The sequence below is a fragment of the Mastigoproctus giganteus genome, chromosome 1, assembly GCF_048544385.1.
Source record: "Mastigoproctus giganteus isolate SK-2022 chromosome 1, ASM4854438v1, whole genome shotgun sequence".
NCBI classification, from domain to species: Eukaryota; Metazoa; Arthropoda; class Arachnida; order Uropygi; family Thelyphonidae; genus Mastigoproctus; species Mastigoproctus giganteus.
In genome coordinates this window covers 268,379,437-268,395,295 of record NC_143575.1, presented here as the reverse complement: position 1 = coordinate 268,395,295, position 15,859 = coordinate 268,379,437, and the positions used below count along the sequence as shown (strand labels likewise).

Genomic DNA, 15,859 nt, shown 5'->3' with positions numbered 1-15,859 from the left:
TTACATCAACGAATACTCCTTGGAGGTTGTACTTTTGCGCCGATGGTTTATCGCTGGGCAGAAAGCGGTAGAATTCGACGTTGTTTTTGTACCATTTCACGGAGTACAGTTCGTCGTCTTGAAGGTCGTATCCGCAGTTCAACCAAACAGGATCGCTTCTCAGAATGGATCCGGGGACTCCGAGGTATGCAAATCGGACAGCCAGACACACTGCAAGAAAAAAAAGAATAAAATAAATAAATAAAAAACCACAGCCTTCAAAGATCATTGGACCGGGCATAATTGATCCGGCCCTGATCACAATCGCGCAGATTACGGCCTGCAAACGGGCCACCAAATTAAGCGACATCATTCACGCGCACGATACCATCAAGAGTGCCATATTGGCGGATAATCCGCGCATACTTCGCTACCCTCCTCCGCTATTTGTGCGCAGATGCCCACCGGGGGGCTAACTAAGACACCGGGCTCGTGGCGAAGTGTGAGAAAAGTTTATAAACTCGCGTTAGTTTATTATTCATAAATAACCCGATAAGGCATCTGTGCGGGCCAGACGATGGCTCATTACGTCGGCGGGGGTTGCCGCTCATAAACCCCTTTTAAACCGAACATCCCGCGGTGTCCTCCCTCCGGTACCGGAGTTTAACCCGTAGTTTTACGGTGGCAAATTACCAGTTCCTCTCCTCCCCCTCTCCCCTGTCCGGCCCTCCCCTTCGGAGTTTTATCTCAGGCATCAAACGGCTTGTCCTTTGAGGTCTTCGAGGGAGTCTTCGACATTTAGCGCGAGACATTACACTCGCAAACATCTTCGCCGACGATCTCCAGAGGACCGTTGCCTTGGTTACCCGCTGTCTGACGACGAATTAGCGGCGTGGTGTTCGCTTTGAGTTCCGCCGTTTGCGCTCTTTTCCGTTTTGCCCGCTCTTCGACAACGGGGTCGTACAACTGAGTGCGGTTATTACATCGTGATGGGGTGGTTTGGATATTATTATTAGATCTGTTTCAATTTCTCCGGCCCTTTCTGGTTCCGATGCCTGATGGAAAAGCAATTAAGTTCTCCGGGGATGAATCGAGAGAATTGCTTTGAAGAAGGAACGGGCGGGTTGCAAACGAAATGGGTGTCGATGTGGGCACACACACCGGCGCCGTTTTCTTTCTTTTTTTTTTTTTTCTAATTTTCGAAAGTCTCTGATCTTTCTCCTACTTGGTCTTAACCCCCTAGTAGGATTTTAAGTTTTATTTAAGAATTCTTTGCGAATTTTTAATTTAAATTCAGCAAATCTCACTCGACAGTGTTCGGCCATTTTAGTGCTAGAACCGTTCGCCGGCATTGGTAAAAAATGGAACGAAGAATGAATAAAATTTCTGATTACACTCCGGGATGACTACACGGTCAGAGGAGCTCAAAATATGGAGAGAATACAAGAAACAGCACCGCATTCGGCAGTCAGTGGCTCGAACCCCTGTCACTCGAGGCACCCTCGTGCCTAGTGCAACAGAAATTCCTATTTTTAAAGACGTACAAATGAACGTTTTCTGGAGTATTGACACTTATTTTTGTCTTTTAAAAATATACACTGAGAGAATAATGAAATAGAACCACCTATATAATATCGATTGGGGCCTTCATGGGGCCCCTAAAAGGGATTATACACGTCGTAATGGATGGCATTGCTCATAATATCCATAATTTCACAACTGTCCCACATTGAAGTGTGAGCGAGTGTACCCTGGTACACAACAATGGTACGTCGGGACAGATGCGCCCTCATGGAAATGGGCATTTCCTCTCCCTCCTAACCTGGCACCAACAATCGTACATTGATGAAGGTCTGTCTTATTGTACAATTTATTACTGTTGCACGTGGAAGACTACTGTACAAATTGGAGCAGTATGGCATTAAGGGCAAGTTGCTAGAATGGATAAAAGGATGGTTGAGTGGAAGAAGACAAAGAGTGGTAATCAATGGACGCTACTCTACGTGAACTAATGTTATTAGCGGAGTCCCCAAGGGGTCGGTGTTGGGCCCATTGTTGTTTTGTATATTTATCAATGATATTGATGAAGGTATATCAGGTTTAATGTCCAAGTTTGCAAATGAGATGATACAAAGGTTGGCAGGGTTGTTAATGACAGTGCGCTACTTCAACTGGATCTAGATAAGTTGGGGAAATGGGCTGAGAAGTGGCAATTGAAGTTTAACATTGAAAATTGCAAAGTACTGCATATGGGTAGCAGTAACCCAAGAGAAACGTACCAACTGTGTGGTACTGCACTCAAGGAAGTGGAAAGTGAAAAAGACCTGGGGTAATCGTGCAGTGAAATATGAAGTTCGTCTAATTTTAGGAAGGATGTAGAGCTGCTGGAACGAGTACAGAGAAGGGCAACAAGATTGGTGAGAGGAACAAAGGGGTGCTCTTACGAAGAAAGGTTTAAGTTCTGCAAGTTGCAGCATCTGGCGATAGGCACCTGATAGGAGACTAGGCCTTGAATGGATTGAGCAAGCTCACTGCTGATGGGATTCTTCATCTTGCTCAGATTACAAACCTGAGGGGACACAGATTCAAATTGAGGAAAGACAGTTGTAGGATAGATGTGCGGAAGTTTGCCTTTAGCCAGAGGGTGGTTGATTGCTGGAACAGACTTCCATCTTTTGTTGTGGAAGTTGAAAGCTTAAATAAATTCCATGAGGTAAACTTTTAGAGAGAATGGATTAGTGAAATGGAACGGCATTTTATTTTTGTTTGTTTGGCTGATGCTGTGTAAGCTTCCATGATATCATGGACACTCCCCATGCTCATTCGATGAAAACTACTTGCTAACTCTACTAATGCCCACGATTAACTGTTCACTGCGTCCACCACTCGAGCTGCTTATTCACATTCCACTCACTCCAATTAGAGTAGGGACATAATTCAATGGTCCTCTCAGTGTACACGAATATATTATTGGTCCCCAATGATCACAGCACGATTTAGGAGTTCTGCTTAGAAAGGGGCCTACCTATTAAACAAAAGAAGTTTTTTCCAACCACCCGATAGTAAAAGTGAGGTAATATAAGCCGAGGAAGCGATTTATTCCACCCCCGTGACTCTCTAAGGTCACGAGAATGATGGTAAGAGTGAAATAGTCGCCATTTCCTCGTGACTTCAAAGAAAAGGGTGGCCAGCAGCCACGTGCGGCTATGTAAAATTCAAAATTTAACATCCTTCCATGTGACCATAACTCTGGACTTTACGGCCGACATAAACGACGAGAGCCAGCTCGTGCCGACACTGGAAGCGAGGCAGTTTCGACGTCCGGCCACGTTCCGATTGCTCCCCCTTCGAGGGCACGCGCACAGCGGAGGAGAACTTATTCGCGAAAATGGATCCAACAGGTCGCCATTACGGCATGTAGATATTTCTCTCGATTGCCTCAAGTGGGCCGTAACCATGGCAACCGATTCATCGTAGTCTGGACCGGAGGCTAGGTGGGGAGGAGTGGATTACGCCGGTCTAAAATTGAACGCTGTTAAGATTGCTCGACACCAGTAATATCTGTCATAATGTACTTTGGTCAAAGGAAGAGTCACAAAATCCTGTTTTTCAATGGTGGTATTAATTAAGGTTTTAACCACCGGAATCTTTGGAATCTTCGTTTTTAGAATGTTTATGGTTTCAGAAAAAAATTGATGTCCCTCTGATGGGATTTATGGCTGTTAATTAATCCCTGTGGGTTGTCATAGACGTTCTTCCAGGTTCATATCTGGAAGGTCTAAAAGGGTGATGGAACTAACATGCAGGTCCAACCCATGAAATCGATTTCTGGAAAAGTGCGGTTTTTCTACAACAACTAAATCCTCTTCTTGCATCTTCATGATGGTGGGACTGTTGGTAAAACCCCATATGCTGAATTTGGGCACTGAGGTGTGAAAGAACCAAAGTAAGCAGGGTCTGTCTAGGAGTACTATCCACATAGAAAGGTCAGATTAGCTGTGCCACCTGGGATACTGGGTGGTAGATATCTAGCGTCACTATGGGAAATACCACCACTTTGCTTATTGGAATGGTGAAACTCATATTTAGTCTCAAGAGAAAAGTTCAGCAATCCCTCCTTCCATCTCTCCTATCATGCAGTATGAGTTGTAAACCTCCAGAATCTTCTTGTTTCTTTTCAAAAATACTCCTGGCCTCTGTCAGAAATGGTCAACTCACAGTGATGTCCATTTCCTCCTACAGTCCACCAAGCCACGCCTACTTTATCTGACAGAATCCAAATTATCGGTTGATTCAACCACTGCTCATCTGAGTTGTCCTAATTATTCGCTGAACGATTCCTTTCTCGTGAAAAGTGGTACTTGTGGATCTTTCTACTGTGATATTCCTTGTTAGAGACTTCCACTTGCAATCTACTGTGGTTTAAAATCTCTCTATCCCATTCTGTCAAATTCATGTGTTGCCCCTGTCGTTCTTTTAACTCCACTGATTGAGTTATCAGTGGAGTTAGAAAAACGATAGTGAAGGCATAGTGAAGGTGTGGAGGAATTGGCACGAAGAGGGACCCACAACCAACTAAATTGCTGGAGACAGGGAAATTATCACTGTTTAACAGTCAATATGAACTGCAGTTGGCATGTGCTGTCCAAGACAGCAGACGGATTATGATCCCTCAATTAATGGCATACTGCAATCAGGGCGCTGAGAGAAACGCTTCCAATAACTCCATGGAAGAGGGAAACACCTACAGAGTAGGCGACTTGCCTCACTGCCAATGTTGATCGACCGTCATCGACACTTCGCCTAAGCTGGATGAAACCAGGCCGGTGGCGGTGGTATCATGGTTTTGGAGATGTTTTCCTGGACATCACTTAGTTCCCTCATCCTCATTGAACACACCCTCACCGTCAGATAATGTTTTGGCACATGGGTCTAAAAGTTCTAAGGGTGTTGAAGACAGTCTTGCATATCGTAATCGTTTGTGACCATAAATTCAGCTTCTCTGTCGGTATGGATTCTGGTGGTTTCAATCTATTGGTGATAAACTGCTTTCAAAACGATTTCATTGAATTTGGTCAAGGGTGGTATTGGGGAAAATCGAGCAGTAGCTCTTCACATATCCACGTTTGATCGTTTTTGGCATAAAGGTTTTCTAAACAAGCTCCCATCTTATGGATTACTGACTGTTTTTGCAAATGGGTGTCCAGTTTTCTCTCTGACAGCTCCCCGAAAGTGATGATAGATGGCGCGCTGCCTTTTAGCTTCTCAATCAGGTCAATTTCCCAACCTTCACTGTTTCTCGCACTTTTTCCTATTCTATATTAAGGACCCTATCTCAAACGATCCCAAATCTGCCCTACCATGCAATATTGTTCTTACATCTGAGATGATGCCCCTTAGGTTAATTAGTGGCCCATCTCTTACGGAGTCTCTTCACTCTCTGTCTCATAGATTCACTCTCTGTTGCATTCCTTTTCTGTAGATATTTCCATGGTCACCCTTCTTCTGAACTGTCATCTGCAATTGCACTGCTCTCTTCCAAACCAGTCCGAGTACACGTGTCACAAACAATCATCTATTCTCCATCCATCTTCAATCTTATAGATCCAAATTTTCCTCTTCCTCATTTATTCCTTCTTCAGTTTCTTGGATCCATCTTCCTTCTGATGTATTTCCCGAAAATTACAATGCACAAAAGTTGAAGTGAAATCTCAACAGGAATCTTTTTTCGTCTTCTTACCCTTCAATCCACGCACGGTACCAAGTGGAGTAGGTTTTAATACCTTTTGTGTTTGGGTTTCGGATCCCATAGGAGATTAAAGGAATTCTCAAAGGCCTCAATCGGGTTCGCAGTTAACTGAACTCAGATGAAAGAAGTAGGATTTTCTTGTGATTTTGTTTCGAATTTTTCGGCCCTGATAAAGTGAAAATGGTTCTGTGAGAGTACACATCTTGGATGTTAATACACATGAAACATATCCCGGATGATATCATGATCCCGGATTGGACACTGTGCGCTTAATGTTCACATTTTAAGATTTACAAGGTAATTAATAAATAAACAAATAAATAATCTCTCTCTCTCTCTCTCTCTCGTGCTCTCTTTATCCATCCGTTTCCCCTTTCTCATTTTCACCTTTCTCTGATTGTATCTCTTTTCTTGTCTTCGTTTCCTTATCGTTCTGTTTCTCTCTCTCTCTTACTTTCTTTCCTGTCTGCTTCCTTTATCTTCTCTCTCTTTCTTACTTACTTATGATCTCTTTGTATATTCGTTTCCCCTCCTCTCTTTTTCCTCTTTTCCTCATCCTCTTCTTCTCTCTCTCTCTTTCTCACTTTCTATTTTGTCTTTTTTCTCCTCTCTGTCTTTCTTCGCTGGTCTCTCTTTTCTTGTCTTTCTTTCATTCTCCTCTTCCTCTCTCTCTCTCACTCTCTCTCTCTTTCTTACTTTCTCTCCGCTGTCTTTTTCTCTCCTCTCTCTCCTGTATCTCTCCCATTTTCTTACGTTCTCTTCTCTATCTTATCTCCGTTCTCTCTTTTTTACTTTTTCCCGTCTTTCTTGTCTTTTTCTCCCCTCTCTCTTCTCCCCTGTCTTTTTCTATCTTATCTCTCCCCTCACTCTCTCCAGTATTTTTCTCCCCTCTCTCTTTCTTACTTTCTCATGCTCTCTTTGTCTATCCATTTTCACCTTTCATTGCCTGTCTCTCTTTTCTTGTTTCTTTCATCCTCCTCCTGTCTGTCTGTCTGTCTCTCTCTCTCTTTTTCTTACTCTCTCTCCTCTGTCTTTTCCCTCCGTCTCTCTGTCTTTCTTACTTTTTATGATCTCTCCTGTATTCTTCTCTTCTCTCTTCTCTCCTGTGTTATTCTTTCATCTTTCTCCTCTCTTCTGTCTTTCCTCTTTCACCTCTCTTCTGTCTTTCCCTCCCCTCTCTCTCTCTTTCTCTCTTGTCTTTTTCTCCCCTCTCCCTTTCATACTTTCTCATGCTCTCTTTGTCTATCCGTTTCCACCTTTCATTACCCGTCTCTCTTTTCTTGTCTTGCTTTCATCCTCCTCCTATTTCTCTTTCTATTATTTTATCACGCTCTCTTTCCTCTCCCCTCTGTATCTTTCCATAATCTGTCTTTTTTTCTCACCGCATCGTTCTTTCTCTTTCTCTCTTCTCTCGCTCTGTCTCTTTCCTCCATTTTCTCCTTTCTCTTCACTTATACTCTTCTATCGCTCTTTTTTTTGTCTTATTCTCTCTCTCTCTGTACATATTTCTAAAATTGCGCCTTCACATTATCGTTCCTCAGGACCCCTCTGTTCTCCATATTATGCAAATGACCTCCTTACAGCGAGAGTGCAGATGTTTCTCACGCCATGGCCTCGACGCTAGCTTTATCAAACCCGAAGTGCGTTTCTCTGGCCAAAAACTCCCACCATCAGGACATTACCAGAATGCCACCTCGACGCACTTATCCTTCAAAGGAAGATTCCATCTAAAAATCCTTGGAGTAATTCTTTTTTGACACCGTGTACATTTTGTAGCATCTCATTGAGCGGTGAATTATTCTCCCACGTGAATGTCAATTGAGTTCGAGGAAAACTCGAACGATCGCGCGAGACTCATTGCTAAGCACCACCTTACCACTCTGGTGGAATGGAATTGTCATTCAAATGCGCATTGTTAGGCGAATGAAACGCTTCCATCAAAGCCCCAATCGGAACTCTCGAAGAGTGGTCGTTACCAAAATGAATCTGGATCGATTGAAAACCGTTTGGGTGGATGTAACGAAGCGAAAACTTTGTGCATTAGAAGATATTCCTTATTTCTTCGGCATATCTTAAGGAGCTTTGTGATATCGAAAGTGAAATACGACTTTAAGGTAAGAGGGGGAGGGGCTGGAACCCGGAATCAATTGTCTGAGCGTTATCAGACAACCGAAATGCCTCGCAGCTTAATCAACTGTCCCTTGTCTGACTGAATCTAATAAAAAACAGTTGTAGGGCCGGCGATAGCGTGCCTGCTGCTTAATAAGCAGGAAAAGTCAAAAAAACCTATCGCGATCTGTCACTGCCACGTTATCAATTGGCATGTGTGGGCAGACTTTAGCGCGTGCTGCCCCCTGGAAATACGTCATCTTTCGTGACTACGAATTTGCGACAAAGATCTCCAAGGTGAACTCATATTTCTTTCTTTCTATCCTTTTTAAAATAAACGCTGCCAAAAATAGAAATGTCATTTTGGCATTTCGCATTCGTCTCTGCTTTTATGATGGACCCACACGACACAACTGAAAAATTTATTTGTGTTGGCCAACCTCAGAGCATGGACGTAATCTGCCACATGCGCAACTAAAGAGAGCGTTCCTATCAATCGCCGGTCACGTGGTCGTTTCTATAGCAGCGGGGTGATGAATTTGTTCTTTCCAATGAGTCAGACCCAAAACATGGAATTTGAACAAAAATTATAAGATTCAGTTCGTGGAAAACCCCTCGAAATATTAAGAGATTCTTACAGCACAAAGGACCAATCTTAAATTCAAATTGGAATTTGGTAAAAAAACAATTAGACACCTTTGCAATTGAAGTCAACAGATAATTAAACTTGTGGTCATAGATGACCCCAAGTTCTTTGGTATCAGAGAGTACAGAGAATGGTCTTCAGCGCAACCATTCACCATCTCCAGGGCTGCACCAACCTAAATATCACTCCCATCCAGCAATATTCTTCTTTCTCGGAAACTCACCGGTGTGATTGACGCCCCCATTCTTCAAGGTCTGATCTCTACTCCACGTGATCTGCTCCCAGCACGTGGAGTAGAGATTCATCGGCAATAGACCGTCTGAGATGCTCTGAAAGCAAGCAAGAAATACAGAGTGAAGAGCTTATCTGAAGCCCACAGTATACTTCACCTAAATAATTGGAGCAACCCTGATGAAAATCCTGGGATGAAGAAGATGGAACGAAATGTAATACTATAATTAAGAAGTAATGTCCTGTAACAAGTGACAACATCAACTCCATCAGATACTCTGAATCACCGAAGAGTCCAACTCTGACATCGGGTTGCAATTTGGCCTAGACAAATGAGAGACCCACGGATTACATCAAGGGCATCCAGTCAGAGTAAAACTACCAGCTTAATACCGGTAAAGAGATGGAAGCTAAGACAGAGAGGGGTCAGACATCTGGGGATGCAGGCCCACCAGTTGGAAAACAAGGAGATCAAGGCCTTCCTGACTGAAAAATACCAAAAGGGACTGAGACGCCTGCTAAAAGCTGAATGGCTGGAACATGGTCACTGCCATAAACACTTATGCAGTCCCAGTACTAAAGTACTCCTTCGGGATTTAAGATTGGACCAATACCGAGCTGTAGGAGACTATGAGATCAAACCGAATAAAGACGAACATGAGCCACCAACACCACCGGAAATCAGCCATCGAGAGACTGACCACAGACCATAATGGACGAGGGAGGGGATTGACTGACCTCATTGAACAAGAGGGCGATTAAGAACCTGCGCAATTACTTCCAGGAAAACACAGTACCAATCTACCATGCCACAAAAAAGATAGACAAACGGCGCACAATACTCAATCTCAACAAGGAGACCACACTCACACAGACAGAGAAACAAAGACAGAAAGATGGGTGAGAAGACACTCGACTGTGGAACAGTGGAAAGAGACGATGAGGTCTGACGAGTCTCGATTTATATTTTTTGCATCAATGGTAGGGTGAAAGTATTGCGTGAAACTTATGAAGCTATGCATCCAACTGTCTCCTGTCCACTCCAGCGATGGAAATAGCATAATAGGGATGTGTTCTGTTGGTAGAAAATTGCATAGTCATCTTGTCAAGATGATCACGCTACTGTCCACAGGGCAAAAATTTTATCTGATTGGTTCGAGGAACATTCCCAAGATATCCAAGGTCTACCCACGCCGCCCAATTCTTCTGATTTGAATCCAATTTAGAATGTCTGGAATATGAAGGAAAGAGAAGTTTGGCTTCGCAGTTCTCTACCGATCACAACACAACAGGCGACAAATATCCTGATGGAAGAATGTCCAAATCGGGACAAACATCCTGATGCAAGGACGTTCAAATATCCTGATGGAAGAATGCTCAAATTGGGACAAATATCCTGATGGCGCAATATTCAAATCGGATGAAAGAATGTTGAAATCGGAAGCTAGACTCCACCATGATACTAAATAAAGCTTTCTAATTTTCTGGCTAGTAGTGTAATAATTAATACTTATTTGAGCAAAAGTTAAAATCAAAAGATGTGCAACATTTGCCCAAGAGTTGGAAAATATTCTAAATTTAGTAAGATTATTATTAAAAATACGTTTTCGATGGGATGCAGCATAATATTCATTTATCACTAATGAGGCGTGCGACTTCAAACGCGGATTGTGACAAACATCAAACTTGAAATGCAAAACCATCAACTAGATTCTTTTATGAATTCCCCAATATTCACTCCATAAATTTCTTCTTTCTCCATGTCCACTAAGGTTGTAGATCCGAACATATAAATTGGGGTGTTTTGATCCATTACTTAAGAGACATCCGCAATCCGATACACGAATCAAGACTGTCTCGCTGAGGGTTAATAAAATCAATGCTGACCCTCATATATCCATTAGCTCTCCTCATTGGCAGAAGAAAGAAAAAGCAGAAGAATGCAGAGGCAAATAGACGCTCTTCCAAGTAAATTATAAGACCCAGATGCCAGCAATTGCATTATGGGTGAAGTCGAAAATTACAGGCCGGGCTAACAAAAAAAAAAAAGAAACAAAAAATCAGAGAGAGAGAAGAGTTTCTTTCACGTGTTAGTCTTAGAGAAATACGGTATCAGTAAGACATAGCGTTCATCTGCTAAATTAACGTCCGGAGATTTTTCCGAGTCCGCAGGGAGATAGAGGACCAAAAGGCCGGCCCTGTTCAGGGCGGATAGTCTGCACCATCATTCACTTAATAGATGGGTAATCGCGAGCCACTAAGGTAGCCCATTTAGTAAATTGTTTGCTTGTGGAAGCAAAGCAATGATTCTGACATCGATAATACATCATGGGAATGCAGGGAGGGCCCCCGACATCCGAAGATGACAAGTCATGCCGGAAGCATACGTGCCAGAGATAAAGAGAAAAAAATGGAATGAGAAAGTAAAGAGATATCTAAGACTGTATTTCATTAGCCCAGTCGATTTTGATGGTTTTGTTTGAAGTACCAAACAGGTTGGGCAGAAGCAAGAGTGGAAGACAAATATTTGTTCAATGGCTTTAAACTAAACTACTCTCGGGTAGATTAGTTAATGCGCGTGCGTGATTTGGGGAAAAATTTTTAAACAAAAAGATAAAGCAATTTCTTTTTATTACAAATACTTCAGTGTATTTATAATAAAAAATACGGTTCACATCAATATGAAGGGTGTGTCTATGAACAGGGCGTCCGAGTTGTGGTAGGGAGACGAAAAGATGGCGAATGCCATCTTGGTTAACGTTGAGTTCACCTCACTGACCTCTAACTCAAAGAACGCGTGTTATGATTTGGAGGTCAGTGAAGTCCATCATATACTAATTGGGCAATAGATCTGAGGAAGGTGCAGGCCAAGGTAGCCAGTCCATGGCACAATTGGGTTTTGAAAGTCGTATGTGAGTAGCCACATACTGAGGAGAAATATCCCAATTTGTCTGGAACGTAAAATAATGAACCAATGTGTACTGAATTTTCTGAGTGAACCTTGGGCACTCAGCAAAAAATGGAAGAGAAGCTGAGAACGACAGAGCGAAGAATGGATCGAATTATATTGGGAATCAGACTGTTAGATAAGAAGAGAAACACGGATTGGGCAGCAAACTCAAGTAAAGGACATCGTTATCAAAACTAAAGAACTGAAATGGACTTGGGCAGGACTCATAGCTCGAAGACATGATGATAGATGGACTGAGAAAATAACAGACCCAAGAGAAGCTAAAAGAAAACCTGGAAGACAACAATGGGAATGGAGAGATGAAATTCAAGACTTCGTAGGCAGTAAATAGCTGGCCATTGCACAAAACAGAAGGAGTTGGAAAGTTGCTGGAGAGGCCTTCATCTTACAGTGGATTGAAAATAGCTGTTGATGATGACGATGTGGGTAATTACTGTCCTGCTGAAAAATAATCTTTGGGATGGAGTGAAGAGAGAGAAGAATTTTTGCTCTTAGAATGCTTTCACCATAAAATCTTCCTCGAAACTTTCTTCAAGTATTGCAAAGCGTGATTTCGGGTACCGGCGTGGTATTTTGTGATCCTTCTGGATTACCCCGGTCCCTAGCTTGTCTCCAGCCGTGCATAAGGCCACCAATGTATTCCTAAATGGAAACGTTATTGGCCACTGAAGACGACACTATACCATTCTTGTTCCTAATTGACATCAGAGGCAGACGATGGAATGGAGACCACTTCTAAAAATTGGTACTATCGTTCAATGATTAGTCATACTTACCACAGGTCACGGGTCATAAAGTTCTTTTACCGTGGATTGGAACAACTCCCTTTTGTTTGTAGTCTGCTGAAGAGACATGGCTTCATATACTTCTTTGTTGCCCATTGTACGAGGAGCAAAGATTAAACTTCAAGAACCCGGTCCCTTCACTTCAAAAAGAAAATGTAGTTCATTTGTGACTTTTTCTGCTTCCAGAAGTCCTGAACCAAGGGGACGCATGTATTCGTTGGTGGCTGTGGATAAAGGATTTGCAGGTACTCACTGGTATAGCAGTTCCTCCTGTGGGTGCGGGTTCCCTTTCTACTTGTACTACAGCCGGCTTCCACCTCGAGGCCAGGACGAGTAACGTGTGGCCCTCTAGCAGCCACAAGAAAGTCTGGGTCACCCCAGAATGGCAATGTGTCAGGAGGGTGTGAAGTAAAAGGAACATAAATGCAGCAGGCCCAAAAAAGTCCACGTGATCCTCACAGATTCAATGGCTGGTAACAGCTCTCAAGGATTTCTTTTTTGTAGGGCTTGTCCTCACCGAACTGATCGGGGTGGATGCCTAATTTATTGTACATCTGGAGTCTATGATGGTTCTCCCCTGCAGTCATCGTACTCCCCACACCCCATACTTCCCAGACTGCCGAATATCTGAAAGGAAGGATCAATTTTTCCTCTGCTTTTTGAAGTCGCTGTTCTGTACAGACCCACCCTCCAAACCAGCAGTTTTCCGAACCACTTAACGCAACCCCCGTACTACTCGCGAGCGAGTGAACTGCAAACGTTCCACTTCTTATACTTTCACACCAAATGTGAACTGATAAATGCTTGCGAGAGTAAGATGGATTGAGTGGAGAAGGGATTTTTAAGATGGATTGAGTGGAGAAGGGATTTTTAAATGTCTTCTTTCGTTCAGCGTGGAATATTTGATGATTTTCTCAGCTTTCTCTATATATCTACTCGCACCTGAAATCTCTCTCTCTCTCTTCTATATTTCTCTCTCTCTCTCTCTCTCTCTCTCTCTCTCTCTCTCTCTTCTATATTTCTCTCTCTCTCTCTCTCTCTCTCTCTCTTCTATATTTCTCTCTCATTATCTCTCTCTCTCTCTTTCTCTCTCTCTCTCTCTCTCTCTCTCATTCTGTTATTTTCTGTCTCTCTGTCTTTTTGATTCCCTCGTCTTCTCTCTCTGATTCTTTCTTCTCTCCCTGTCTCTCCAATTATTCTTCTCTCTCTCTCTCTCTCTCATTCTCCCTCTATCTCTGTGATTCAGTCTCCTTCCTTTTTCTCTTTTATTCTGTCTTCTCTTCTCTATTATATTGTCTTTTGTCTCTCTGTCTTTCATATTCTCTTTTCTCTCTCTCTCTCATTCTCTCTTCAGCCTTTCTCTCATTCTCATTTTCTGCCTCTGTTTCATCCGTTCATTCTCTTTCTTCTCCGCCTCGTTCTGCCATTCTCTTCGTCCCCTTCTCTTTGTCGTTTCTCGCTTTCTTTCGCTTTCTCTTTTTCCCACTTTCTGTCGCTGTCAAATCGTATTATTTTCTTTCTTTCTCTCTTTCTCTCTCTCTCTTCTCTCTCTCTCTCTCTCTCTCTCTGTCTTCTTTGTCTCTCTTCTCTCCCTCTCTCTCTCATTCTCTCTCTCTCTGATTCTCTCTTCAGCCGTTCCCTCGCTTTCTCTCTCTCATTTTCTTCCTGTTTCATTTATTCACTCATTCTATCTCTGTCTCTTCTTTCTTTGTTTCGCTTTCATTCTCTTTCTTCCTTTCTCTCTTTCTGTTTCCCTCTTTCTCTCGCTCCCGAACTCTATCAGTTATTTCTTTCTCTCTTTCTATCAGATTCTCTCTTCTCTCTCTCCTCTCACGCATCTAATTTTTGTAATTAGCTACCTGGATTTTTTTCTTTTTCTACTTCGCTTTTTTGTTGAGAGACAAAAAGTTATAGAAAAGGCAGAAGGGGCAAAGAATCGCATGGAAAGAAAGAGAGAGAGAAAAAGAAACATTTAGAGGAGAAAACAGTAACTTCGTGATGCTCGAGAAGTATGGCAAAGAGAAAAGAATATAAAGGATTAAAGGAATGAATAAAGACATGGATTGAAAGAAAAAGATGCAGAGAGAGAGATGAAATGAGAAAAATTAGAGAAACAGGCGGGAAGGGCTACAAGAGCAGGCACTCAGGCAGGCAGGTAGGCAGGCGCAGGGTTTTGAGGTGCACCTCCTTCTCGAAAACGGTGTTCACGCAAGAAGAAGCGGCGGAGGAAGATGAAGTGGGATTGAGGAAGGGAACCGGACACGTGAATAGATAAAGAGAAGGTGAAAGCGATCCCATTAAGGAGTGCGCGAATTGCGCGCATTATGGCTGCCCGAAGACGAAAAGAAGAAATTGATTAAAAGCGGAGAGCGAAAGATTTAGAGTCGCCTCCTCGTGTTTCACGTGCACGTTCTGCTCAACGGGATGCTCTCCGTGTTGATGGAATTTCATGTCGCGTCTTTCTGTCGTTCCCCCTCCCTCCCTCTCTCTCTCTCTCTTTCTCGTTTAGACATTTTAGCGAAGTACGTTAGCGCGTGTACCCTGCATGATTTACACCTGAAAAAGCGGCCTTTATCGGCGGCAAAAGCGCAATTTGCTGTCGACGCTCCGACCGGAAAGATGAGTTGCAATTGCGATTTCGTATTTCTGCTCTCCAATAACCTGTTAGCGCAAACACCCACTGACTTCGGACTGCTCGTTCCAAAAGCAGCCGCACGGTGGCGCCACTGCTCCCCAGACGTTTATACCGTCTTCTCGTTGGCGTAAAAGTTCAGCCGCAAAATGAGCGCCAACTGCACTCGCGCATAAATACTCTTAATTACTTATTGCACTATTTTTCACACGTCACAATCAGTTCGCTCGCAGATGAAACATACGTCATCATCTATGCACAAGGTAGAGATCTGTACAAGTATATCATTTATACACGTCATCACCTATACCCATCATCTATACACACATCATTTATACACGTCGTCATCTATACGTCATCACTTAAACGTCATCGCCTACACGCATCATCTATACGTCATTACCTATAGGTCACCATCTAAACGTCATAATGATAAAATCAATCAACTAAACGTCATCATCACACACCATCATCTATACGTCATCATAACACGTCTACATCATATATCATATGTCGCAAACATACGATGCGTCATCCATACATGAGGTATAGATCTATACACAGGTATATCATCAATACATCATCATCTATACGCCATCACCTACGCACATATCCATATGTCATCACCTATACGTCATCATCATGTATATATGTCACCATCTATACATAATCATCTATAGTCACCACCTATACGTCATAATCTATATGTAAATGATAAACTCAATCACCTGAATATCATCATTACATGCCATCATCT

At 42.8% G+C, this 15,859-nt stretch overlaps 1 protein-coding gene across 1 annotated transcript in view; it reads right to left on the bottom strand.

Annotated features, from left to right (window-relative positions):
* LOC150091958 (uncharacterized) overlaps positions 1-5,789 on the bottom strand; it is a 40,381-nt gene extending 34,592 nt beyond the window's left edge. The window contains exons 1-2 of the mRNA XM_090370458.1: positions 5,720-5,789; positions 5-210 (exon numbers count right to left, since the gene is read on the bottom strand). Coding sequence (XP_090226584.1) covers positions 5-210; positions 5,720-5,789 — 276 coding nt within the window. The remainder of the gene's footprint in view (positions 1-4; positions 211-5,719) is intronic.
* Positions 5,790-15,859: the final 10,070 nt, after the last annotated feature.